This window comes from Eumetopias jubatus, unplaced genomic scaffold (assembly GCF_037043125.1).
Source record: "Eumetopias jubatus isolate StellerSeaLion01/CBP00866 unplaced genomic scaffold, mEumJub1_p1.0 scaffold_1, whole genome shotgun sequence".
Classification (NCBI taxonomy): Eukaryota; Metazoa; Chordata; class Mammalia; order Carnivora; family Otariidae; genus Eumetopias; species Eumetopias jubatus.
The window spans coordinates 1,419,502-1,445,456 of NW_028274807.1; the positions used below are offsets into that span (position 1 = coordinate 1,419,502).

At 60.6% G+C, this 25,955-nt stretch overlaps 2 protein-coding genes across 6 annotated transcripts in view; one reads left to right on the plus strand and one right to left on the minus strand.

Annotated features, from left to right (window-relative positions):
- The window catches only part of SLC19A1 (solute carrier family 19 member 1), a 23,340-nt gene extending 15,843 nt beyond the window's left edge, over positions 1–7,497 (plus strand). For 2 of the 3 annotated variants that reach the window (XR_003612743.2, XR_003612744.2), the window contains 2 exons: positions 4,665–4,826; positions 6,704–6,813. Coding sequence is in view for 1 of the 3 variants with exons in the window: in XM_028126453.2 (XP_027982254.1) it covers positions 6,704–6,946 (243 nt within the window). In the remaining 2 variants the exon portion in view is untranslated. Of the gene's footprint in view, positions 1–4,664; positions 4,827–6,703 lie in introns of all 3 variants that reach the window. The other variant, XM_028126453.2, reaches the window with a different exon arrangement.
- A 2,447-nt stretch (positions 7,498–9,944) lies between these two features.
- The window catches only part of COL18A1 (collagen type XVIII alpha 1 chain), a 49,378-nt gene continuing 33,367 nt past the window's right edge, over positions 9,945–25,955 (minus strand). The window contains exons 18-41 of one of the 3 annotated variants that reach the window (XM_028126438.2): positions 25,502–25,537; positions 24,815–24,886; positions 24,429–24,464; positions 24,016–24,105; positions 23,363–23,392; positions 23,254–23,280; positions 22,934–22,996; positions 22,616–22,690; positions 21,843–21,869; positions 21,568–21,621; positions 21,253–21,327; positions 19,916–19,984; positions 19,101–19,143; positions 18,609–18,671; positions 14,990–15,033; positions 14,628–14,759; positions 13,986–14,139; positions 13,822–13,895; positions 13,231–13,359; positions 12,654–12,686; positions 11,498–11,734; positions 11,031–11,228; positions 10,541–10,656; positions 9,945–10,338 (exon numbers count right to left, since the gene is read on the minus strand). In XM_028126438.2, the coding sequence (XP_027982239.2) occupies positions 10,125–10,338; positions 10,541–10,656; positions 11,031–11,228; positions 11,498–11,734; positions 12,654–12,686; positions 13,231–13,359; positions 13,822–13,895; positions 13,986–14,139; positions 14,628–14,759; positions 14,990–15,033; positions 18,609–18,671; positions 19,101–19,143; positions 19,916–19,984; positions 21,253–21,327; positions 21,568–21,621; positions 21,843–21,869; positions 22,616–22,690; positions 22,934–22,996; positions 23,254–23,280; positions 23,363–23,392; positions 24,016–24,105; positions 24,429–24,464; positions 24,815–24,886; positions 25,502–25,537 (2,091 nt within the window). In that variant the 3' untranslated portion in view covers positions 9,945–10,124. Of the gene's footprint in view, positions 10,339–10,540; positions 10,657–11,030; positions 11,229–11,497; positions 11,735–12,653; positions 12,687–13,230; positions 13,363–13,821; positions 13,896–13,985; positions 14,140–14,627; positions 14,760–14,989; positions 15,034–18,608; positions 18,672–19,100; positions 19,144–19,915; positions 19,985–21,252; positions 21,328–21,567; positions 21,622–21,842; positions 21,870–22,615; positions 22,691–22,933; positions 22,997–23,253; positions 23,281–23,362; positions 23,393–24,015; positions 24,106–24,428; positions 24,465–24,814; positions 24,887–25,501; positions 25,538–25,955 lie in introns of all 3 variants that reach the window. The other 2 variants (XM_028126437.2, XM_028126440.2) reach the window with 2 other exon arrangements.

Genomic DNA, 25,955 nt, shown 5'->3' on the forward strand with positions numbered 1-25,955 from the left:
TTGAGATCCACGTGGGTCACCATGCGTGTGCGTGTGCGTGTGTCCGTCTCTCCCACTGTCCGTCACCGTGTCCGTTGGGTGGTGGACACGGCTGTTGTACCTGCTCCCCGTGAAGGACTCTGGGTTCCCAGCTTTTGGCTTTTGTGAATAACGGTGCTTTGAACATTGCACGTAGGTCTTCATTTGTCTGGGACGAGTGCCCAGAGGAGCCAGTGCTGACCCCTGTGGCGGTTGCGTGGTTTTTAAGGAGCCGCCAAGCTGTTTCCCCGGTGGCTGCCCTGTTCGGCATTTCTGCCAGCAGATACAAGAAAGCCAGTTGCCCAGATCCTCAGGAGTTCTGGTGTCATCCCTGTTTTTCACTGAGCGTCTGCCTGGCATGGGGCGGTGCTTGTTTGTGGTCCCGTTCGCATCCCCCTGCTGGCGCCAGTGACGCTCTGCCCTCATGTGCCAGCTGCACGTCGCCTGGTGAGGCGGTCCCTCACTCTGCTCCGTTTCCTCGTTGCATGGCTCGTTTCCTCACTCTTGAGTTTTGAGCATTGTTTGTATGTTGTAGGTCCCAGGTCTTTGTTGGATTTATACCGGACCCTTGAACGACACGGTTTGAACTACACAGGTCCACGTATGCGTAGACTTTTTTCAACATATAGAGCACTATAGATGTGTTTTCTTTGTGATTTTCTTAGTATTTTCTGTAGCTTACTGTATTGTAAGAATACGATATGTAATGTGTATATTAACGGTGTGTTAATCGTGTTATTAGTAGGGCTTCCAGTCAACAGTAAGTTACTAGTAGTTAAGTTTTGGGGGAGTCAGAAGTTACACGTGGCATGCCCAGCCCCTACATTTTTCAAGGGTCAGCTGTATACGGTCCGTATGCATTCTCTGAAGCTTGTTCTTCTATCCAGACGGCTTTTGCAGAGCAAAAGGTTTTAATTTTGGTGAGGTCTGATTCACCTGTTTCTCCCTTTATGGATCTGGGTTTTGGTGCAAAGCGTAAGAACTTTTTGTATAAGCCAGGTTCTTGAAGATTTCCCCAACATCTTTTTTAAAGTTTTATAGTTTGGGGGTGCCGGGTTGGCTCAGTTGGAAGAGCATGCGAACTCTTGATCTGGGGGTTATGTGTTTGAGCCCCACATTGGGTATAGAGATTACTAAAATAAATAAAAAACAAAAAATGTAAATGGGGCACCTGGGTGGCTCAGTCGGTTAAGCCTCCAACTCTTGATTTCAGCTCAGGTCATGATCTCAGGGTCGTGAGATTGAGTCCCACATTGGGCTCCATGCTGGGTTTGGGACCTGCTTAAGATTCTCTCTCCCTCTGCTCCTTCTCCCCCTAAAAAACAAAATACAAAAAACAAAAGAAACATGAAGCTTTGCAGTTATACACTGAAGTCTGTGATCCATTCTGAGTTGATTTTTTATGAGGTATGAGGTTTCCATCAGGGCTGCTTCTGTCTGTGGACATCCGGTCGCTCCAGTACTCTTGTTGAAAAGAGTGTCTTTTCTCTGTTGAGTTCCTGCTGCACCTGTGTCACAATCGAGTGGTGCACATCTGCGTGAGTCTGTTTCTGGGTTCTCCTCCTGCTCTGCTGTCACTGTAGTGTCTTGCCTTCCAGACACATGGGAAGCTCTGAAATTGGGCAGACCGATTCCTTCAGCTTTGAAATGTTTCTTCAGAATTGTTTCAGCTGTTTCTTTGCCTTTCCATGTAAATTTTAGAGTAATTTTGTCTACCTACAAAATTCTTGCTGGGATTTTGCTAGGGGTTGCAGTAAGCCCATGTCGTTTCTGGGAGAATGGGCATCTTTACTCTGTCGAGCCTTCTAGTCTGTGAACGTGGTGCGTCTCTCCACTTATTTAGAACTTTCTTGATTTCTTTCAGCATTTTGTAGTTCTCAAAGTAAAAGTATTGTACCTGCTATGTTAGATTTACACCTGAGTATTTCCTTGTTTTTTCGGCAATTGTGAATGATACTGTATTTTTAATTTTAGTGTCTACGTTTGCCTGCTAGGGCCGCCATATCAGAATACCAGAGACCCAGTGGCTTAAATAGAATTTGTTTTTCACAGTCCTGGAAGCTAGAAGTCTGAGATCAAGGTGTGAGCAGGGCTGGTTCCTCCTGAGGAACTCGGTGGTGTGTAGACATCGTCTTCTGTGTCCTCATGTGGCCTTTTCTCTGTGTGTGCCATATCTGGTGTCTCTCTCTCCTTCTAAGGGTACCAGTCCGGTTGGAATAGGGTCCACTGTTAGGACCCCTTTTGACCTTAATCATCTCCTTGAAGGCCTTATCTCCAAATACAGTCACACTGGGGGTGGGGCTTTCACAAGTGAATTTTGGGAGGGACACAATTCACTTCATAGCAGTATCTCTACAGACACATAGACGTTTCTGAATATATAGAAATACAGTTGACACTTGAGTGTTAGTCTTGTACAGTCTTGCTGAGGCCATCTATTAGTTCTAGGACGTTTTGGTCTTCATATGTTTTATATTTCCTGGTCTTGCCTTCCTGTGGCTGGCTCAACTTTCTCTTTATTATTTCCTTCTACATGCTTCACATTTCTATTGTTCATCTTTTTCTAGGTTCTTGAGATGGGAGCTTAGATTAATGACGAGACTTCTTTTCTGACATTTGCATTTTAGTGCTATGCATTTCCCTCCCAGTACTGCTTTAGCTGTATCCCACAGGTTGGTGTGTTGCATTTTCATTTTTGTTCGTTCCAGTGTATTTTCTGATCTCTTGAGACTTTCTCTTTGACCTATAATTATTTCAAAGGCTTTTGTTTAGTTTCCAAGTGTTTCGAGATTTTCCTGTATTTTTTGTTGCTGATTTCTATTTTCAGAGAATACAGTCTATCTGATTTCAGTCCTTTGAAATTGGTTGAGGTTTGTTTTATGGCCCAGGATGTGGTCTGTCTTGTTATATGTTACGTGGACCCTCGAAAGGGCTGTGAATTCTGCTGTTGTTGGGTAGAGTGTTTTATAAATTCCAGTTAGATCCTGTTATTGATGGTGTTGTTAATTTGTTCTCTATCCTTGTGATTTTTGTCTCGTTCCATTGTTGAGAGAGGGGTGTTGGCATCTCCATCTTTGTGATTTGGTTATTTCTCCTTTCAGTGCCATCATGTTTTTGCTTCACGTTTATAGCTCTTTTGTTTGTTGCATGTGCCTTGGGAATTGCTGTGTGTGTTTCGATGAATTGAGCTTTTGGTCATTATGGAATGGAATGTCCTTCTCTGCCTCTGGTCATTTTCTTTTCTCTGAAGTCTGCTTTACCTGGTATCAACATAACCACTCCTGTTTTCCTTTAATTGATGTTTGTGTGATATAGTCTCTTTTACCCCTTGTTACCTGACTGTATTGTTATATTTGAAATGAGTTTCTTGTAGACCACATAGGGTTGAGTCATGTTTTTTCATCTATTCTGCCAACATCTGTCTTAATAAGTGGTGAATTTAGACCATTTATAGTTAGTGTAACTATCGATGTGTTAGAGTTTATGCTGCCATACCATTTTTTCTTTTCTTCTATTGTTTATACATTCTTTAGAATTTTATTTTGGTTTATCTGTTGTGTTTTTTGAGTATATCTCTTAGTGTAGCTTTTTTAATGGTAACTTTATGTGTTAAATGACTGGTCTGAGTGAAGTATGGAAATCTTACATCTTACTATGTCATTCTGCCTTCCACTGTCAATGGTACTGTTGTCTTAAGTGTTTTCTTTATGTACCAGTACCGCCACATGAGACAGGGTTCTGACTTTTGCTTTAACTATCAAACATTTAGAAGATTCTAGAGGAGAAGGAAAGTCTTCCATTTACCCATGATTTGGCTCACTGTGTTCTTTCTCTTTCCTGTTGGTCCAGGGATTCTTCTTTATGATTTCCTTTCTGTTTAGAGCACCTCCTTTAAGCCATTCTTTTAGGGTAGGTCTGCTGGTGACAAATTTTTCTCTTTTTCCTTCTTCTGAGAGTGTCTTGATTTCCTTTTCATTTCTAAAGATTATTTACTGGATATAGGCTTCTACGTTGATAGTTTTTTCTTTTAACTTTGAAAAATGTGTCCCTTCCTGGCGGTCTTCATAGTTTCTGATGAAAAATCCACTGTTTTTCCCTTAAGGTGTCACTTTTTTCTGCCTGCTTTCACAATTTTTTCCTTTTTCTTTGCCTTTTGCTTTCAGAAGTTTAAATACAGTGTGTTGGCCTAGTTTTCTTTGGGTTTGTCCAGTTTGTGGTTCCCTCAGTGTCTCAAATCTGTAGGTTTATGTCTCTTACCAAATTAGGGGAGTTTTCAGCCACTATTTCCTGAAGTACTTTTCCAGCCCCAACCTCTTTCTTTTTGTGGGATTCCCATGACACAGCGTCACATCTTCTGGAATAAAAGGGAATGAGGCTCTGCTTATGACTTTTCTCTCTGTTCAGACTTGGTGATTTCTGTTGTCCCAGCTTCCAGTTCATTGATTGTTTTCTCTGTCTCATCTGTTCTGCTGTTGAGGAGTTTTTAGCTTGGTTATGGCATTTTCAGTTCTGTTCTGTATCTCTTCTTCTTTTCTTGGATGTTTTCATCTGTTCCTAGTGTGTTACTGCTTGTTGAAGCGTTTTCATCTTGGTGGCTCTAAAGTCTTTCTCCAATAATATTAACATCTGCATCATGATTCCGTTAGAGATCATTGTGGTTCTAAGTATGCTGAGTGAGTGACTGAACCCTGGACATTTCGGATATTATGTTACGAGATCTGGATCTAACTGAAACCTTCCAGAGTAACTGGCTTCTCCTGACGCTGCTCTACAGAGGAAGTTGGGAACATGCACGTTGTTACAGCCAGGTAACAGGCTCCCCACTCAGCTCTCCTGACCGAAGGGTGGATGGGGGGGGGCCCCTCATTACTGCTGGTTGGGGATGGGAGTTCCAGCTCCCCACATGGCCTCCAGCCTCCCGCAGTTAGGGGCAGGGGTGCCTTGTTATTGCCTCCCACAAGGCCTCCAGTGACACCACTGGGTATGGGTTGTTCTTGCTGCTGCTGGGTTGATGGTGAGAGTCCTCACTCTGCAGGGCAGGGAGTTGGGGGTTATTATCACCTGGTGAGAGTGAAAGTCCAGGCTTTCTGTGTGGTCCCTACTGCAGTAAACTTTCCAGCTCCCCACTGTGCCTTCACCACCACCACCAGCAGGAGGCATGGCACCTGGCTAGAGTCTGGGTAGTGAGGGTGGGGTCTGGTTGGAGTCTGGATAGTGAGAGTGGGGTCTGGCTAGAGTCTGGATAGTGAGGGTGGGGTCCGGTTGGAGTCTGGATAGTGAGGGTGGGGTCCGGTTAGAGTCTGGGGAGTGAGGGTGGGGTCCGGTTGGAGTCTGGGGAGTGAGGGTGGGGTCCGGTTGGAGTCTGGGGAGTGAGGGTGGGGTCCGGTTGGAGTCTGGGGAGTGAGGGTGGGGTCCGGTTGGAGTCTGGGGAGTGAGGGTGGGGTCCGGTTGGAGTCTGGGGAGTGAGGGTGGGGTCCGGTTGGAGTCTGGGGAGTGAGGGTGGGGTCCGGTTGGAGTCTGGGGAGTGAGGGTGGGGTCCGGTTGGAGTCTGGGGAGTGAGGGTGGGGTCCGGTTGGAGTCTGGGGAGTGAGGGTGGGGTCCGGTTGGAGTCTGGGGAGTGAGGGTGGGGTCCGGTTGGAGTCTGGGGAGTGAGGGTGGGGTCCGGTTGGAGTCTGGGGAGTGAGGGTGGGGTCCGGTTAGAGTCTGGGGAGTGAGGGTGGGGTGTGGCTAGAGTCCAGTGGCTCCGCTCTGTCAGGTCCCTGCCCTGGGCTGTCCCTCTCCTCGTCCTTTGGCCAGAAAGAACGGCTTTTGTTGGTTTTTTTTCCTTATCAGCTGGCTTTTCTGGATTGCTGGTTTCTTCAGATCTAAAAATAAACACAGGGCAAAGGTTAAAAAACTCAGGGGCCACGTTGCTGTGTTCTCGGCCTGCAGCGTCCGGCTGGTGTGCCACCCCCCACCTCTCTCGGTTACCTTCTTACCTGAGTTGTGTGTGTAGCGTCCAGGGTTCTAGCCATAGTTGGGGGAGGAACAGAGAAGACACTCAGCTCTATCCCCCTGGAAGCAGAGTCCTTGAGGGTTCAATTGCCAGTGTTGCTTGTAAAGAGAGGCTTTCCTGGAAGGCAGCAGCAGGAGGCCTGCGGGGAGCAGAGTGCCGCGGTCTTGGGCAGGACTCACGCCTGGTCTGGCCCGCAGATGCGGGAGACCCCCCCAGCACCGCCCGCCCCACGGTCGCGAGGATTAGGAGGGATGTATGCAGCTGCACCTGTCCCTGGGGCAGGAACCGGCGTGGTGCTCAGGGCTGTGCACACACAGATGTCCTCGAGCCCCCGGCAGCCGTGGGAACTTGACCTGCAAAGGGAAGCACATGTTTGTTGTAAAACAGAGTGAGCAGAGCCTCTTGGGGTGGGTCACAGAGGCCACACCGTACAGGAAACGTGCCAGGGTTCTGTGGGAAAGCGGCGGGAGCCCCCCCCAGGGCTGCGCCAGCTGTGGCCTGCAGGGGGCCAGAGGGTGGGCCTTGCCCCCTGTGGGACTTGCTCCTGGGCTGCCCCCTGAGCGCCCACCCCCACCCCTGCAGTGTTCCCGTCGCCTCCACAGGAGGAGGGAGACCCAGGGAGGACTCCCCTGCCCCTCCCGGGCCGAGCTCATCCCTCCCAAACCCGCCCCTGCCCCCTCTCTGTTGTAGTTTCTTGTCTACTTCGCATACTTCCTGGTGCTGTTTGGTGTCTACCTCTTGGGGGCCGTGCTGGTGGTCCTGCAGCGCTTCCGGGCCAGCCGCCGTGCGCCCCAGCCTCCAGAGCTGAGCCCTGCCAAGGAGAAGGCCATGCAGATGCTGAGCGAACAGGAGGGCGGCCTCAGCAGCCTACAGCCCGAGGCCCTGCCACTGGCCTCCCAGGAGCAGAACCAGCAGCCCGAGGCCAAAGCCTGACCCTTTGACACCAGAGGCCACCCGCCAGCATCCTCCACATCCTGGGGCCTTGGCATCTCAGAACGGACGCCCCCTCCGCGCCTCCACAGGTGGCCTGCCCCTTGGTGTCAGCGATCCAGGTTTCTGGCCTCGTCCACATTACAGGGTTCGGATTGTGGAGCCAGTGGTGACCAGCGGGGACCCTCCATGGTACCTCCCTGTGACCCGCACCTCGGGGGCAGCCTGCCTCAGGAGGGGCCTTGGCTTGTCCTGCAGTGGCCCAAGGACGGTGCCCCTCCGCCCTGCTTGGTGCTCTGGTCCTGTCCCCCACCCACACGTGGTGGGCAGTGGGGATTCACACGCCCACCAGGCCTCCCCGCCATCACCCCCCACCCTGGGAAGCAGGCCCTGCTCGTCTCTGGGGACCAGTGACTGGGACGGGGACTCGGGCTCCCGCACTGCGGGGCTGGGAGCCCCGATTTCTGTGGACTGTGGCTCAGTTGTCCAGGTACTTGCTTTAGACGATGTTGTTCCTTTTTTTTAAAAAAATTGACCTACACGAGAAACCTTAATGGGCCCCTGTTTCTGTGGGAGAAGCTGGACACTGCCCAGTGGCGGGCCCTTCTGTCAGGTGCACGCGGGGACGCTGGGGTCCCCGGAGCCCCACTTCTCCCCGGGCCCTGCACTGTCCTGCCCGTTTCCGAAGTGAGGTAACGCTGACCTACCTCACCGGGGACTGTGGGTGGCCTGGGGCCGCTCACGTGCCAGCCCAGACGGACCGTCCGAGTGCACCTCCGCAGGGTGTGAGGGCCTGTTGTGTCCCTTCCGAGCTGCACGGTCTGCTCTCCCTGAAGGGGATTAACCCCCAAGCCCCAAGCGTGGAGGGCCTTCTGATCCTGTACTAGCCAGGCCTGGGGGGGGTAGGGGTGGGAGGGGGACCCCTCCCTGCCCCTGACCCTGTCCCCCCACAGGCAGGGACCCACTCCAGGCCCACAGGTCCTTGGGCTGAGCACAGCCCTTCCTACAACTCCCGTGGTCTGGAGCAGCGCCCGCGCTCCCTGGGACCGGAGGGAAGGGGGCTGCTTGGAGCCATCCTGGCAGGGAGCGGTCGGAAGGACACGCCTGGCCGGGGATGGGCTGCCGGAGCCTGCGGGGGGAGCCCTGGAGGCCGCCGTGAGGATGGAGGCCACTGTGCGGGGAGGCCGGGCATCCACACGCACTCACCGTGGCGCCCCGTGGACCCTGTGAGGAGGGGGCAGCGCTGTTCCCCGTCCGAGCTCAGAGATCTAGCAGGACTGGGTGGGTGGAGGGGGTGAGTGTCACCTCTGGTCCCTGAGCACATGACGCAGGGCCCTGCTGTGCGCCCCCGCCCTGGGACTCCCCTGCCCTGCGAACCCTCCCGTCAGTGGCCGCCCGGCCGCCTGGCCTCAGCCGGTTCCACACGCAGCAGCAGCTGCAGGGAGAACGCGGGTGCAGGGCGCAGACCACCTGTGCGGCCTGGGAGCGAGAGCCTGTGAGGGCTGCCGGCCCCCCGGGGAGGCTCGGGAGAGGAGAAGGGTTTGGGGCCGTGGCAGCGTCCATCTGCACCTGTGTGCGGCCGCTCACGCCCACCTGTGCGTACACCTGTGCTCCCGCCGCACGAGCCACCGGCAGGGGTGAGGGCTCCGGGGCATCTGTCACATGATCACGAAGGCTGCCTGCAAACCCAGTGTCCGGGTAAAAGGCCATCTTTATTTGGAGCCTGTTTGGAAACCACGTTACTCCTGTGGTTTCCAGCGCGCAGGCCGCAGAGCTGCGGCGGCTGGGGGCTTGCCCATCACCCTTCCAGCATGGCCACCCGTGGAGGAGGGGCCTCTGACGTCTTCCCCAGATGCTCGGGTGCACCTCAGAATGTCCTGTGCTCCCTCCACGTCACGTGGCCGCCTCTTTCTTGGGCTCAGCGAGGCAGGCCCCCTGGGAGGGGATTCCTGGCCGGGGCAGGTGTGGCCTATTTGCCTCTGGATTTTTTTTTTTAAGATTTCATTTATTTTACTAGAGAGCACGAGCAGGGTGGGGGCGTGGGGGAGGGGCAGAGGAGCCCGACAACGACGTGGGACTCGATCCCAGGACCCCGAGATCATGACCTGAGCCGAAGGCAGAGGCTTCACCGACGGAGCCCCCAGGCGCCCCACCTCTGTGGATGTTTGAACTTCATGTCCTGCGAAGATGAACCGGGACCCTGGCCCTGGGCTCAGCAGGCAGGAGTTCTGGCCAGGGACCTGGGATGGGGAGCAGCTGTGAGCCCGGTTAGAAGAGACTGGGCAGGGGCTGGGCCCCAGGACGGGATGCTGCTATCCCTGGGTTGTGGGCCCCTCAAAACTCCTAGCATGGGGGCATCTGGCTGGCTCAGTTGTTAGAGCTCTTGATCTCAGGGTCATGGGTGTGAGCTCCACCTTGGGGGTAGAGATTACTTAAGAAAAACTCCCCAAAGGCCCTGGCTGGGCTGAGCTCCACGCTGGGTGTGAGCTCATGGGTCCCTTGGGAAGCCAGTGTGGGACAGAGAGCTGAAGGTGGGCCCCATGTGCAGGGCTGCGGACGGAGCCACCAGCCCATGGTGGTGTTGGAACAAGGGCCAGAGCCTGGGGGGCCCTGGGGTCTGCAGTGGGAAGACACGCTGATTTGGGGAACTGCCCTGACCTGGGGGTGGCCAAGGAGAGGTGGCCACACCCTGCGCCCCTGGCCTGAGCCGCCCCAACAGCTCACAGCTGGGGAACGAGGGCTCATTACAGCTTGTGCAGCCCCTGGGCCAGGTCCAGAGGAAGGGAGGCCCGCAGGAAGCCGAATCAGCACCTGTGGGGGCCACGGAAGGCCGCAGGGGCACCCCACCCCCTGGGATAGTGAGTTCCCTTGCCGTGGCCAGGGTCTACCCCCTGGTCTGATTGGGGCCCAGAGGGAAGGGGACAGGGCCCTGTGTGAGGAGGGGAGGGGCGCAAGAGAGTCCTGGCACCAGGCTTTGTTTTAAACTTTTTAAAAAATACACTCTTTGGCTTCCTTTTATTTCTTGAGGGTGAACCGTATGCTGTGAACCATACAGGAAAGTGTCCCAGCTGGGTCCCCACCCTGGGGGGGTGGGCAGAAGCTCCGGCACAGCAGCTTCTCCACTCTCCCGGCCCTCCCCTCTGGCCCCGTGTCCGCCTGTCCGTCTGAGCCGGCAGAGCCCCTACTTGGAGAAGGAGGTCATGAAGCTGTTCTCGATGCAGAGCACAATGAGGGTGTTGTGGCAGCCCGTGGCTTTCTGCGCCAGCAGCCGGCCAGCCAGCAGCGAGGACGCCTGGCCCGTGGCTGCTGCAGCCTCTGTCCGCCACGTCTCGCAGTAGCTGTCGGTCAGCCGGCGTCCGCTGGGGTCTGAGCCGTGCCACACGCTCTTCTGGGGCCTGCAAGATGCAGCGGCCATCAGCCCCAGACCAGGGCCTGCCGCTCAGGGAAAACGGGGTATTTCCCGAAGGCCCACCATGGCAGCTGGATGTGGGGCCAGGGGGAGGGCGGGGAGCTGGGGTCCTTGGTCCCTGGGGGCTCCACTTCCCAGACCACACCCCCTGCCCATCTGCTCTGGGGGGCACAGCCTGGGGAGCCTACCAGGCGGGGTGCTGCAGGACATCTCTGCCATCGAAAGAGAAGATGCGGGCCCCGGGCTTCAGCCGGCCCTCGGAGCCTGAGAATAAGGCCTCCCAGCTGGGGAACAGCACCTCGTCCTGAGGAGGGAAGTGCAGTGGGGCTTATTCCCTCCCGGGAGATGTCCTGCCAGAGGTGGGCCAGCTCGCAGGGCACCCTCCCCAGTCCCAGATCTGGTCTGGCCCCGAGGAGCGCACAGTGGTGGTCAGGAGGCGCGTAGGCCACCAAGTCCCCCATCGACGTTTCCTAACCCAAGCTCCAAGGCGGCTGCACGTGAGGGCCTGGCCCTGCGGCCTGAACCCGAAGACACCCCCTGTGACGCATGGGACCCCTGGCAGGTGGCTGCAGGGGCTGGGGGCCGTGTGGGAGGCCCTGAGGGGGAGGGAGGGAGGGCCCGCCCACGCCCACGCCCACGCCCACGCCCACGCCCACGCCCCAGAGCAGCCGCACCCACCCTGAGGTTAACGATGGGCACGCTTGTGCGGTCGGCCCGGCGCACGACGCTGTAGAGGTCCTGCAGCCGCGAAGACAGGAAGGCGCGGAAGGTGCCGGCCAGCCCCACGGCGCGCGCCTGCTGGAAGCACTGGAAGTCCGCCCCGCGGATGCCTCGCATACCGCCCGGCTGGGGGCTGTTCAGTGCCACCAGGTGCAGCTGTGGGGGAGAGCCGCGGGATCAGCCACCAGCCCCCGCGGGGCACCCGGCCCCCCCCAGGGCTGAGTGTGCACCCTGCTGGGGGCCCTGGGGTCCAGAGCAGCCACCCTCGGGCCACCACCCCATCCAGCTCCCAGCAAGTCCCTGTCCTCGGCTCTTCCAGAGACAACCAGAGAGCAAGCCCCAGGTCCAGAGAACTGTCCCCGGCAGCCCCAGGAGTCCTTGTGAGCTGAGGGGCTGGGGAGTCCACATGGGGGGGTGTCGCTCACCACTGGGTGGTAGTCCTGGTGGGTGTGGGTGTGGGTGGGCCCGCCAGTGGGGCGAGCTGGCTGGAAGTGCAGGTAGGAGCCGTGCTGTGGGGCTCCAGGGTAGGGCTGGGGGTCCGGCAGACGTGGGGGGCTGGCCAGGATGTCATCTGCCCGCCAGGGCCGCGCCGTGGAGTGGGTGAGCTCCCGCCGGGGGTACGGGTTGCCCACGGGGGGCTGCAAGGCGGCCACCTCGTTGTCCTACAGACGGGAAGGCAGACTGTAGCAGGGGCCCTGCTCTCCTGCATGAATGGGCTGATTCCTGGCTGCCTGTCCAGCACCCCCTGCATTCATCCGCACCCCCGGCGTGTGCTCTGGGGCAGGAGAGGGCCGGCCTGGGGATGGGAGGCTGGAGGGTGCATCCACGGACCCTGGGGTGCCCTGGAGAGTTAGGGCGGGAACCCTGCCAGCCCGATGCCCACAGCGGTTGCCTGGCCTTGTGCTCAAGCTCAGGACCACATTCCCTGACCTTCCAGCGCCCCCCTCACCTCCGCGCAGTCCCCCAAGCTTGCCGTTCCGTAGGCCCTTGCTCCACCCCACCTCAGAGAGGTGACCGGAACCCCATCCAGTTCCCAACAGCACCGAAGGCCTTCTGACGCAGTGTGTGCTTTGCCTCTGCTTGGATCCCTGTGCCTTGTCTCTAGGTGCCCGTGGTTAATAATCCATAATAAAGCATACTGCCTTATTATCCGCCATCTCTACCACCTGTCCCCTGCCCGGGAGCTCCACGGGGCAGGGCCTTGCGTGTTCCTGCCTGAAACAGTGCCTGCCATATGGGAGGGCCTGAGACCATGCTGAGTGAATAAATGAATGAATGAATGTATGGGAGAGTGGACCCGCTGGGCTCCATGAGCCGACAGACCTGCGGAACCTGGGACGCACACCACCTAATGCAGCCTCGGTCCTGGGCCTTTACCCTCCAAAGAGCCACAGCGGTGGGAAACCCAAATATTTAGGGCCCTCCCATCCCCCAACCCCCCAGGGGCCCCATCTCTGTGCCTGGCACTATTGGAGGGTGGTGGGCGAGGCCCGAAGGGAGGCAGCCTCGTGGTCTGCGCACCCCGTCCCACACCCCGCACCCCAGGACCCTGGAGCTGTGGAGAGTAAGATGGCTCCTTACCGTCCCGCGTGGGAGCGGCGTCCGCGGCCCCAGCTGGAAGAAGACACAGGGGTTACCCCAGTGACCCCTGATGCCCGGCACCAGCCCCTCCCTGGTGGAAGCCGGTGTGGCCGTGTCCTGGCGCCCATGGCACACAACACCTTATGTGCGTTTACTTTCCAAAGTGGGAGAAGCGTCTGCCTTCGGCTCTGGTCATGGTCCCAGGGCCCTGGGATGGAGCCCTGAGTAGAGTTGGGCTGTCTGCTCAGCGGGGGGTCAGCTTCTCCCTCTGCTCCCCCACCCCCACTTGTGCTCTCTCTCGAATAAAAACTAAAAAAAACTGGGAGGGTCACTTCTCCGTGAACCCTAAACAGCTCCAAAAATCAGTCCACTCATTAAGAGTAAAGAAATGTAAGGAGGAGCTCCGTCCGTCACTCACCCCGCGAGGCGTCCGCCCCTCCGGACAGACCGCGGCTTAGGCCAGCCCTGGGTGTCCGGGTGCGGGGCCCCCCTCCCTCACACGTGCTCACCCGAACCCTACCGCACGGCAAGCGAGCTGGGGAAGCTCTCTGGCTCCTTCCACGTACAGGGAACTCACCAGGACCTTCCGGAGCCCGTCGCGGACCCGGACATACAGCTCCTCCCTCTCAGCCACGAAGATGAGCCAGCCCTCCGGCACCTCCGGCACCTTGTCCAGCATGGTCGGATACGTGGCCCAGATCCTCACCTGCTAGAAGCCCGACCTAGTGGGTCCCCGTCACACACAGGGAGCATCCGGGCTTGTGGGGGTGGGGAGGTGGACGTCCTCCGATGAGGGACTATCCTGCAGGCTTGAGTGGGTGCCTTTCTCCATCACACCGGCCCCTGAGGATGCTCTGTGGTGCCGGGGGGAGGCCACCCGCAGGGAGGGCTGGACGCCCAGGCCCCACGCTCTCTGTGAGCACTGCTGGGGCTCCTTCCTACTGGCCACCCTCCCTTGTCCTCCCCTGCCCACCTGAGTGCCCCAGCCGCCCCCAGGCTGCCCACTTCTGCTTTGGGAACCACGTCTCAAGGCCACTGTGCATTTGCCCCAGGGGCAAAGCCGGGCCCAGCGCTGGGCTTCTCTGAACGCCCACCCACAAAGGGAAGGGTGGCCGGCCGGGCCGGGGCAGGGAGCATCTGACCAGTCAGGCGCAGGGGGCACTCTTACCCCAGAGGAGGTGCCCATGGTTCCAGGGGGCCCAGGGGGCCCAGGTGGGCCTGGGGGGCCAGGAACACTGATGGCTAGAGGAGAGAAACCAGAGATGGGGACGCATGTCCTGGCTGGACCAGCGGGAGCCCGGGCCCCCACTTCCCACCCCCCACCCGACTTACTTTGCCTGTAAGGGCCCGGAAAGGAAGGGGGTCCTGGGGCACCAGGGGGTCCAGGGGGCCCAGGAGGTCCCTGACGCCCCTCATGGCCGATGCCAGGGGGTCCCTGAGGTCCAGGTGGGCCGGGCTGGCCCCGAATGCTCTCTCCCTTGGGACCCTAGTTGGGGTCAACAAAACAGGAGGCAGGAGAGCTTGAGGGGCCAGGCTTCATCGGCCGAGGCCCTGAGGGAGCAGCTCGGGGCGCCCCCGCCTCCCTCCCCACGCCACAGGGCCTGGGAAACCTGGCCTCCCACATCGTGCACCCTTCACTGGGACGGCGTCCCAAAACGTGGACAGCGGTGCAGCCCCCCGAGAGCCCTCCTCCCCCCTCCGTCCCCCAGGCAGAAGCTGGGGCCTGGGCTCCCTGGAATCTTTGAGGGCAGGCGGTCTCCCTGAGGAAAGAACAGCACCAGCAGGCGAGTGGGCGTGAAGGTGGGTGTGGGCCCCTCGTGCCCCGGGCCCCCCGCCCCGACACTGGGGGCGGGAACTGGAGGGGAGGGCTCGCGGGCACAGCCTGGGGGCTTGCAGGTGTCCACAGCCGGGCTGCACCGCCCTGGCCCCCTGGGGCCGTGAGCTCTGGTGCAGGCCTGGGGAGCCCAGACTTACCGGAATCCCGGGGTAGCCTGGCGGGCCGGGGGGGCCGGGGGGGCCGGGCACACTTGAGCCGAAGAATCCGCCGCCCCCAGGCGCACCCTGTTCTCCTTTCTGCCCGGTGCCCCCTCGGTCACCCTTCTCCCCCTGTGGATGGAAACGTTGGTCTGGGAGCAGCCCGGCTCCTGTCGCTGGCGTGGGGGGTGGGCTGACCCCCAGGAGCCCTGGGTGGGCAGGTGAGGCAGCAGAAGCTTCTGGAGCCCAGGTCTGGCAGGCCTGGTGGGACAGGGCTCAGCTCCCCACTTTCCTACACTGCCCGAGCCCCGGAGAAACCGAGTCAGGGTGGGGCGGGTTTCGGGGCCCCGGGTATCACCCACCTTCATTTCAGTCCCCAGCTGGAGGAGGTCGAATGGGAACTGCCCTGCAGGAGAGAAGCAGCGGGGCGAAGGGGGCCCTCGGTGAGCCCCTTGGCAGCGCCCTGCCCCCACCTTCATCTTCCTTCCTCGCTCTCTAGAATTTCTTTGTTTCTGGGTAGATTTCTGGTGGCTCGGCAGGGTTCCCAGAACCCCCGCCCGCCTCCAGGAGCCACAGGTCTGATCCCCTTCCTTCTCTAAATGGCACCTTTTTAGAATTTATTTTTGTTTATGACGGGTCGTTGATTTTGGTAAACTGCCCTCCCAACGTCAGGAAATTGACTCATTCTAACGGTGTATCTGTGCGTCCTCCTGGGTGGTTGACGTTCAAACGCGTGTTGTCTGTAAAAATGGCCGTTTTATTACTTCTTTCCAAAAACACATGGCAGTGTTTCCCTCCCCCATCTCCCGCCGGGCTTCGGCCCCTGTGGCGGCTGGGGTCAGGGGGTGAGGCGGTCGGAGGGTCAGACGCCCGCCCGCGGGCCGCCTGCAAGGGCAGCCCCCAGTGCGGCGGCCCGCGGGGCTCCTTCCACTCAGCCCGGCAGGGGGCGCGCCAGGGTCACCGGTCTCTTCAAAGCGCCGCCGCCAGCTGTCCTGCTCGTTCACTTCCCATCGGTACCGTTTCTTCTCTTTCCTTCGAGGTAAGTTTGCTCTTTGTTTTCGGGCTTCTTGAGCTGGGCGCTTGGAGATGTGTGCCGGGTGAGGCTGTGACCTCCGGAGCAGTGGACGCACCGCGCTGGGAGAGCCTCGGGGCCTGGGGCTGGGGGAGCCGCCGCCTGGAGGGAGCCCCGCGCTGGGGTCCTGCTGCCCCGGGGCCACGGGGGCCGGGGCGCCCCTCACTACCTTCCGTCGCAAGTGTTCTGTTTTCTGCTCCCGCGTGGCTTCTCCATACCCGGGGCTGCTCTGTGTTCACTTTCCAGGTACGGCTCTGATGCTGACTCCTGCTCGCTTTCTGCCGCACGTGGGCCCGTGTGGGGCCGAGCGGCGCCAGAGGTCCAGGTGGTCACCCAGCGGTCACCCGCCATCAGCTCCTCCACCTCCCGCCGGAGCCGTTCCTTCGCGCGCTGGTCCCATCACTTGCTGAGAGCCGGCCACACCCCCACGATGACTGCTCCTTTCCGTCAGTCCTGCCCATTACGGCTCTTTACCTCGTGACGCCGCGTTGTAGGTGCAGGGAAATCTGGAACTGCTGCATTTTCCTGGTGGGTTTACCCCTTTATCGTTACAAACAGTTTTTTAGAATTTCTGGCAATGTTTCCTGCCTTGATATAGACTTGTGTGACCTCTCTCACACGCGCACACACACAGTGCATTTGTACACACATGCACACAGGTGCATTCACAGATGCACACATGCACACACACAGGCACACGCGGGTGCACACACACAGGCACACACAGGTGCACACACAGGTGCACACACAGGTACACACACGAACAGGTGCACACACAGGTGCACACACACACACAGGTGCACACAGACGCATACACAGGAACACGCGGGTGCACACACAGGCACACGCAGGTGCACATTCACACACAGGTGCACGCACAGGCACACGCAGGTGCACACACACAGGCGCACACACGTACAGGTGTACCCACACAGGTGCACACTCAGGTGCACACACATGTGTGCACACAGGTGCACACTCATATACAGGTGCACACACAGGTGCACATACATAGGCGTACACACAGGTGCACACACAGGCGCACACATAGGCACACGCAGGTGCACACACAGGTGCGCACTCATACAAAGGCATACGCAGGTGCACACACAGGTGCACACGCAGGTACACACGGGCACACACAGGTGCACACTTACAGGTGCGCGCACAGACACAGGTGCACACAGGCGCACACGCAGGTGCACACACACAGGCGCACAAACAGGAACACGCAGGTGCACACACAGGCGCACACACATACAGGCACACGCAGGTGCACACACAGGCACGCACACACACACAGGCCTGGTTTGCTTTCCCCAGCTCCCTTCCCAGTAGAGTGCCTTCCTCCCTCCTTCCACGTTCAGCGTGCGTATCCTCACGTTTGCGGAGTGTCTTTTGTAAGCAGCATACGGTTTTGTTTTCATCTGTTTATCTTGTGACTGGAGTATGCAGCGTACTCATGTTTGATGCACTGAATGACAGATTTCACGTCAAACCAGCTCTTCTCCTGCCCACTTTCTACATGTGCCGTCGGCTCTGTGCTCCATCTCTCTCCGTTCTGCCTTTTCCGGGGTGCAGGTGTCCCCGTGGCCTTCTTCCTGCGTGTTAGCTTCAGTTGCGTGTTCCTGGTCTGTTCTTGGCTTATCTCTGCGCTGCACGGTGCATCCTGACGTGAAGCCAGATGCAAAGGAGGGCTGCCCACTTTGGAGTGGCCTCAGGATGCGTACCAGCAGCACCACCTCCTTCTCCTGAAGGGCCCCCACCATCCCGTCAGGGCTGGCCCTCCGACATCCCAAAGCACATCTCCATGGACGCAGACTCACAGATTAGCAACCCCTGTCTTTCCCCATCCCGAAGCCTCTTTTCTGGCGTCTCTCTCTCCGGTAGAGGAGCCCGGTCTTGATCGGTTGCGCGAAGGGCTCCTTGAGCCTCTCCGCGGTCTTGGAAAACCCTTGGCTGTGACTCCTTCAGATGCTCTCCTGCCGGTGCCCCCGACCCCAGCCCTGGCCTGCCTGCTCCGTGCAGACCTCCCCTCACTCTCTTCCCCGTCTCATCTACCTAGACTCGTGCAGACTCTTCGGGTCCAGCTCTCCGTTCCAGAACGGAACTGATTCTTTCCAGGGCTCCCAGCTCCCTGCGGATGCCCTCATCCCCGCCCTACTGGAGCACTTTGTCACTTGTCTCCACCTTAGCTGGGCCTCCTGTGGGCCTGGCTCGCCCGCCATGTGCGCTCCGTCTTGTGTTCTGGTCTGTTCTGGCCATTTTGTTCACCTGCTCAGCCTCATTAAGTCCTAGGCCCTCCAAGAGCTTGAGTAGCCCTTAGAGGAGACCCGGGGTTTCATCTCTGACCTGCCCTCGCTCTGGGCTGTAGCCCCTTCCATGGAGGTCCTGGTCGGCCACCCTTCAGTTGGCACTGCCTGGGGCTGGGGCCCCAGCTCTCCGGTCTTCTGACCTGCTAGCTCCCCGACATTCAGATTGTTGTTTTCTTGTATTTCATTCAGCAGTGGAAGAATTTGGCAGAGGATTCTCACCATCTAAGGCCACTTCTGAGGGCTAGGAGTTCACCACTGCACCCCCCCACCCCAGGGCAAGCTGGCTGATGAGGGCTCCCGCACAGCCTGTGGGAAGGGAGGGGTCGCCCCGAGACCCGCAGCACACTGGGCCCAGCCCTTACCCCTCAGCCCTGCTGCCCAGGACCCCTGTCCTTGAAGCCCTGGGCCTGAGGCTTGCAGGGCCACCCAGGTGTCTCAAGCCCAGACCCAGTGCCACAGGTCCTGTCTGGGCCCGTCCAGGCCCCACGAGCCTGGGAGGGGCTTCTTTCCTCCAGGAGCGCAGCCAGGTCACCACAGAAGCAACAATGTTGAGGAACCCCTTCCCCAGCCCAGGGCCACCCAGAGCGCCCTCACCTGGTGGTCCTGGAGGGCCCACATCTCCTTTGTCACCCTTGGGTCCAGAAGGCCCCTGGAGCCCTGGAAGGACAGAGATGCCAGCGCCCGTCATGGCGTGTGAACAGAGCGCCTGGTGCACCCGGGCCCTGCTGACCGCCGCGTGTGCTGCACCCGTATGGGGGAGGGGCATCACACGGATTTGGAAACCCTCAGGGCGCCAAGCAGAAGCGCTCGGAAGCCTGCCCCAGGGACTGCGTCACTCCCCCGGGTTCACGAGCTGCCAGAGTGGGGGGCGGGGCCGGGGAGCCAGATCTAAATCGTGGGCGGCCGGCGAAGGCTGCACAGTGTCCACTGCTGCCTGGAAGGCCGACTGGGCGGACCCACGAGGCCCGGCAAGGGGGTGTGATCAGTCTGGATTAGTGCGCACGGGGCGCCAAGAGCTCCTGATGCCGGGAGCGGAGGGTTCGGGGGAGCTCCGGCATCCCTCCCCGAGGCCCCGGGCACCCTCACCTGGTAATCCTGGGGGTCCAGGGCGGCCAGACTCCATAAAGGCCTGCAAAGAAGCTGGCCAGTGAGGGGGATGCTCTGCGAGTGGAGCCAGCACCGATGCAGGCCCCCCGGAGCCCAGAGGCCCAGCCCCTCCGTGAGGCCACACAGATAGCCCCCCCAGGGGTGCAGAGAGGCGAAGGGAGAGGAAACTGGGCTTTGGGGTCCGGAGCCCTGCTCATGATGGGATCTGCCCCTTCTGGGTCACTTCATGTGGCTGAACGTCGTGAGACAGCGGGGTGTGTGTCCCTCCAGGACCCCAGGGCTAAAGCCTCAGGCTCCCAGATCCAGCCCTCACTGCCCCAGGGAGGAGCCTGCTCTCTAACAGAATACCTGCCAGGTGGGCCTACCAGGCAGGCGGGCGTGGGTCCCAACAAGCCAACCCCCTGCCAGAAATTGGGCTGGCCCCTCTCTGGGGGTCAGCCGCCCCTAGAGGTCAGCCCCTCTCTGGGGGTCAGCCGCCCCTAGAGGTCAGCCCCTCCCTGGGGGTCAGCCCCTCTCTGGAGGTCAGCCCCTCCCTGGGGGTCAGCCCCTCCCTGGGGGTCAGCCCCTCCTTGGGGGTCAGCCCCTCTCTGGAGGTCAGCCCCTCCCTGGGGGTCAGCCGCCCCTAGAGATCAGCCCCTCTCTGGAGGTCAGCCCCTCCCTGGGGGTCAGCCCCTCCCTGGGGGTCAGCCCCTCCTTGGGGGTCGAGCCCCACCTACCCCCCCCCCGGGCGAGGGTGCTGGGTAGGGCCTGTGAGGAGGGTGGGGAGGGAACTTGGCAAAAGGGGGAGGACTTACGTTACTGTCATAGATGGGAGTCCCGGGAGGGCCTGGGGGCCCCGGAGGCCCTGGGGGACCGGGTGGACCCTGCATGGGGAGGACAGCCAGCTCTGTCAGTCACGTTCAAGCCAGGCCATGGACGTGACCAGGGCAGCAGATATGGGCAGGATTATTTCTAAAAGTCTCAGTAGAATCAGAAAACTGAACTCATGGAAAGCATAGAATCCAGAAGCATCCCGTTTACTCTGGGGTTGTGGCGTCCCTGAGCACAGAGCTGCCCCTTCCAGGATGTCCCTTGGGAGACATGGACAGGGTGACAGGTGACATGGCCCTGGACGCTGGGGTGAAGCCTGTGTGTTTCCAAGTTAAGGGGACAGCCCCGGGAGGCTGACACCAGCAGGCTAAGCTTGTGCGTGGACTTCCCTTTACTTGTTCACAGAAAGGGAGCCGAGCGCCGACCTGGCCAGCGTGAGAAGGGCTTCTTCTGCAAGGGACCTGCGTCCTGGACCACGTGCGTCAGGGGGGAGACCAGGGAGAGGTGGTGGGCCATCCCTGCCTGCCCTGCGGTCGCCCCCGCGCCGCTGCCCCACTGAGGCCAGGGGACGGGACGCAGCACGGAGCCGGCCGCTCAGGCGCCAAAAGGAGCCGCCGGAGGCGGAGCCCTGTCCCGGGAGACGCCGTGAGCTGTGCGGGCGCCAGCAGGATGTCATAGCCACCAGGGCACAAAGAATCCAAGAGCCCATCCTCCTTCTCCATGACCCTGACCTAGCGATCTCTCGCTACTTCAGAACTCCACGGGACGTGGCCTCTACTTCTTGGTTCTTCACGAGGCGGCAGCCACGTTTAGGCCATGGGAGGTAGGAGGCCACGGTGACGGCAAAACCAGAAAGGTGGGGATTGCCTGAGCCACTGGCCTCAGGTGCCCCCGTGGCCCGCCTGAGCCCCCTGCTCGCGGCTCCAGGAGGGGCGTCCGCCTGGCGGCTGGGCCTCCAGAAACATCACCGAGTGCGCCAGGTGGCTGGCGCGGTGCCCGGCCACGGGGTCGCCAGCAGGTCCTGCGTCCGCACGGCACCCCCTCAGAGACGCGAGGACAAATGCCCGAGCTAGCGAAGTAAACCCCTGCCCGCAAGCTGGCCGAGGTGCTGAGGGAAGGGACGCCACCGTGGGCAGGGAGGGCACGTCTGGAAGCCGCCGTGCCCTTCCGAGAGGGCCACGTGGGGTCTCGGTCCCGGCAGCGGCTTGGGCTGCTGTGTGCGCAGGTGTGGGGTCCTTGTGTCAGCGTGGTCACAATGCAGGGACCCCCCCCGTGACCCTGGCTGTCCAGCCTTGCCGTCCGCCCCTTGGGGGACACTCACCCTCATGCCAAAGCCGATGCTGCTGTGTCCTGGCTCCCCTTTCTCCCCCTTCAATCCGTTCATCCCCGGGCGACCCTGGGGCAGAGCACAGGGGCGGGGGCTGCTGCCGTGGCTCACACCCGGCCTCGCCCGCTCTCGGTCCCCACCCAGCGTCTCCTGAGGCCCAGCCGCCCATGAGCTGGGCGTTCCTGGGCTTCGTCCTGGAGACAGCTGTCCTCACACAGGGACGGTCCCCGGGGGCAGGGCAACCGGAGGGACCCGGGCCACTCCCCTCCCCCATGCTGCCCCGCGCAGTACGAGATGCCGGGTCCTTACCGGGCGCCCAGGGAAGCCAATCTCTCCCTTGTGCCCCGGCCGTCCGTAGGGGCCCTGCAGAAAGGAGGAGGCACCTTTCAGGTGAGCAGAGGCCGGCCCCAGAGGGGCCTCCCGCCCGCGACCTGCCCCCACGTTTGAAAGGTGCAGCGGGGATGTACTCGGGCCACCCGCACCCACTCAGCGGCCCAGCTGTGACAGCACCCGCAGCGACCTTGCGTGTTCTTTGAGACTGCACACGCGTGTTCGCTGTGCAGGGGAGATGTGGGCCTACTCACCGGGGGTCCTCGGAAGCCAGGCTCTCCCTGAACAGAAAACCAGACACACGGTCAAACGGCTGCAGGCCGCCCCCCCCCCGGCTGCGCCCTTGGGACTCTGACACCAGGGAGGGGAGGACACAGCGCAGGGAGCACGCTCTGGATTGGGGTCCTTGTCCCAGGGGTGCATGGATGAGGCCCCCCATGGGGACCCACCCCCCCGACCTCAGGGCTGGCAGAGTTCTCCGGACCTGGAGATCCGAGGTCCCACGGCCCACCCCCAAACAACCCAGGGAGCCTTGGGGGCCCCAGCAGGACTGCGCCCCACGGCCACTGAATCCAGATCCAGGTCTTCCCCAGACCCTCCCAGAGCCTGTGTCGGGGTGGGGACCTGGGGCACAGTCCCCTCAACCCACTCCTGAGCCTCCTGAGGGACGAGTGGCAGCCCTCAAGCCTGAGGGGCAGCCTTGTCCTCTGGGCGGGGCCGCTCCTGCAAGCAAGGCCTGGGCTGGACACCCCCCCGCCCCGAGAGCCCCTAGCCCATCTGCAGGGGAGAACCAGGGGCCGGCGGGTGGTGGCCGGGCTGGGCATGCGGGGCTCTGCAGAAGCTCGAGGTTCTTTCCAGTGTGGCTGTGACCGAGGGACAGACAAGAAAAGGCCAGGGACCCAGGCTACAGAAGTTTCTGGAAGCCTGCTCAGGCGTGGCTCTCACACTTGGGCAGGAACTGGCCCCTCTCGGGCCCCTCCCCAGCCTGGACGAAGGCGAGCCAATCCCAGGCACTTGACTGACTCACCTTGGCCCCTTTCTGGGCGGGGGCCAGCATGCTGCCATCGGGGCTGAAGAGCGGGCCCGGCTCACCCTTCTCACCCTGGAACAGCGTGGGGGGCAGGCGTGAGGCCAGCTCTGGGGAAGGGGGGGGTCCTTGACCCCCACACCCCAGAGTGTGGTGAGCAGGGCCCTCCCCTCCCTGGGCTCTGAGATGGGGGCGTCTCCACGGGGCCTCCATGGGCCACGGGGAGGTCAGAATCGGTCACATCTCCTGGCCACGTGTCCATACCCCCAGGGTCACGGAGGGGGCGGTCCCTGGGCAGATGATGCCCAAGCCGCTCACCTTGGGTCCCGGGAGGCCCCTCTGGCCTTTGGAGCCCAGATCTCCCTTTGGCCCGGCCGGTCCCTGTGGGGAGACAGAGGCAGGAATGAGGGTCACACGAGGGGCCCTGTCCCACCACGGCTGCCTCCTGGTCCTAACCCACGTCAGGTGGAGGAGGGCTCACGGCCCTTCACCCCGCGACCCCCACCCCAAGCCTCCGCCCTGGTCCCAGGGGGGCTTTGCTCAGGACCCGGGAGGTTCTTCGGCTTTGCGGGCCCCCTCTGGCGCTGGGCTTGCCAGGGGCTCCCGGCTGGCGCAGGACGGGCTGAGCAGCCACTTACAGGAAAGCCCGCGAACCCCGGCCTGCCCTGCAGGAGAGAGGGGCGGGTCAGTGCAGGGCGGGCGTGTGGACACGGGCTGCAGTTCTCAGCGGGGGCGGCTCGCACGTACCTCAGGTCCCGGCACGCCTCCCAGCACTTTCTGTCGGCACGCCGGAGAGACACGGGACCGCGGAAGGAAGGAAGAGACAGCGTGTTTAGAACGAAAATCGAACTCCTCTTACAGGATCAACAAATCCACACAGAAACTAACTGTGCAAGAAAAACGGCCTCGATAGTCCTCCAGGCTCTGGCCTCAAGGTCCCTCAGATGAGGGGGGAAGCCAGCCGCCGGGAGCCTGCCCTGCAATGGAGAACCTTCCAGAGACCCTGGGGCCCAGGGCCAGTCCCCCCCCTCCCTGCTGGGCCTGGGGGCTGGAGCGGAGCCGCCGGCATCGGCAGGAGCAGGGGGACCCCGGCAGGGCAGCTCTGTGAGGCCTGGCGGGAGGGGCCTTTTTCCATCTCGATTTTCTGCTACAGAACTTCTCTTTCTCTCTGGACACCCAGCCCGTATTTTTCTTCTCTTCTAAATAACGTAAAAGTCTCACCAGAATGAGACACAGTCACTGGTTCTGAATAGAACTTTGGGGGTCACCCTGGGTGGAGAGAGCCAGCGGCCCCAGGGGCCTCCCAGCTTCCCGTGGGGTCAGGGCCAGGCCTGCACCCACTGTAGCCAGTGCTGGGGTACGGCGGGCAGAGTGCCTGCCCGGCCATGCAGTGTCCTTACATCCTGCTCCGACATGTAGACGACAGGCCCCGGGGGTCCGGGGGGTCCGGGGAGGCCAGGCTGCCCCACTCCATCCCTCCCTGGGTCGCCCTGGAAGAGAAAGCCAGTTTCCGGCACTCAGATTGCTTGCGGGGGCCTCTGGATTGTCAGGGCAGCTCTGGGAAGGACCCCTAACCCACCCAGGCCTTGGAAGGGGTTCCTGGAGCCTACAGGGTGTGAGGAGGTGCCCGCGGCTGAGGATGGCAGCCCTGAGACCCCCCCCTCCATCCCAGCAGGGCAGGTTCCAAGCCAGCACCCAAGACTTGAGGGTCTTTGCCCCAAGCCTCCGAGGCCACACAGGTGGCAGGGGCAAGGGCGCCCCCGAGGCCTGGCCATGCACCTGCCCCGCTTGGGGACCCTGAGCCCCAACTTACTTTCTCTCCCTGGGTCCCTTTTTCTCCTTTGGGTCCCTGAAGAGATGGAAAGGAAACGGGTCACCTTAAACAGAAACTGACCCCCCTCCCCAGAGACCCCCGGCCACCAGCCCGGGCTCCAAGTGAAGATGTAAAGAGCGCTTCCTTCCTGGGGGGGGAGGTGGTGGCGAGCCAGGCAGGCTGCACCCCCAGCCCATGGCCTGTGGAGCCGGGGTCTGAGCCCCTCAGGGTACAGAGAACTGGTCAGGAACCCCGGAGACCACACTGAGGCTCCGGCTTCATCAGAGCAGCTCCTGCAGGGTGGTTCCCCCCACTACAGTCCTGGGGAGCCACTCACCTGGGGGGACAGTTCTTCCCCCCGACCACAGTCCTGGGGAGCCACTCACCTGGGCTCCGGCCGAGCCCTCTCTGCCAGGGAGGCCGGGGAACCCGGGAGGTCCTTCGGCCCCGACTTCTCCCTGTACCCAACACAGGGAGAGACGAGTGTCAGCCCACCGCTCAGCAAACCCTGGTGTCCGGGGGGCTGAGGAGGCTGGGGCTTCTGTGGGTCACCAGCTCACCCCTGAGGGTGACTCAGTCTAGTCGGCCTCCAGCCTCCTTGCTAGGAGCCCCGAGGGGCAGAGAAGGGGAGGGGACCGTGGTTGGACAGGTTCCTGTGGTTCCCAAGGTTCACACCTTGGAGCCGGGAGGAAGGGGTCTGGGGTGAGGGGATGTCCTGGGGGTGTTGGGGGTAGGCGTCCTGGGGTGTCCTGGGGGTGTCCTGGGAGTGCCCAGGGAGGTGTTGGGGGCAGATGTCCTGGATGGGGGTGTCCTGGGAGTTGCCTTGGGGGAGGGTGCCCTTGGGACAATCTTGGACTCTAAGGAATGAAGGCTGAGACCAGACAGCACAAGCAAGAACCAAAGGGAGAATGACCCTGGGTCTGGCCTTGGAGGTCACTCCATGCAAACCTCATCCCTGGTCTCTGTGGCTCCAGTGGGACGGGGCGATGGGGCCGATGGGGTCCCTCTTTGCTCCCGAATGGAGCTGGGAAAGATCCCCAATTTCGTGAACCCGAGAAGAGGCTCTTTCTTACCTTGGCGCCCGGTGGTCCGGTTATTCCAGGATCCCCCTAGAGTGGGAGAAGGGTCCCCATGAGTGCGGAGCATGGGCAGCCCACCCCCACGGCGGCGTCCACCCTCCTCCTCCTCCAGGAGGAAGGCAGGGAGGGCTAATGATGTGCATGGCCTCTCAGGGCCCCCTCCCTGCTCAGCCCAGAGCGGAGGGCCCTGGGGGCCGTGGGGAGCTATGCAGGCACAGTGGAGCCTAGACTGTTCTGGAAGCTGCACCTTTCGTTTGCCCCAAGGAGCAGCTCCACCAGATGACTCCATTCTTAAGAAAGTAAAGCCAGTGTGTCTTTCTAAAGCGCAACCTTCCGAGACATCCCAGAGTTTTACAGATCAAAGCAAAACCTTCTAAGACAACATTCACCAAAGGAACTTTCTAAAACATCCTCCAGTGGAGCCTGTATGCCCTTGAACCCATGTGTC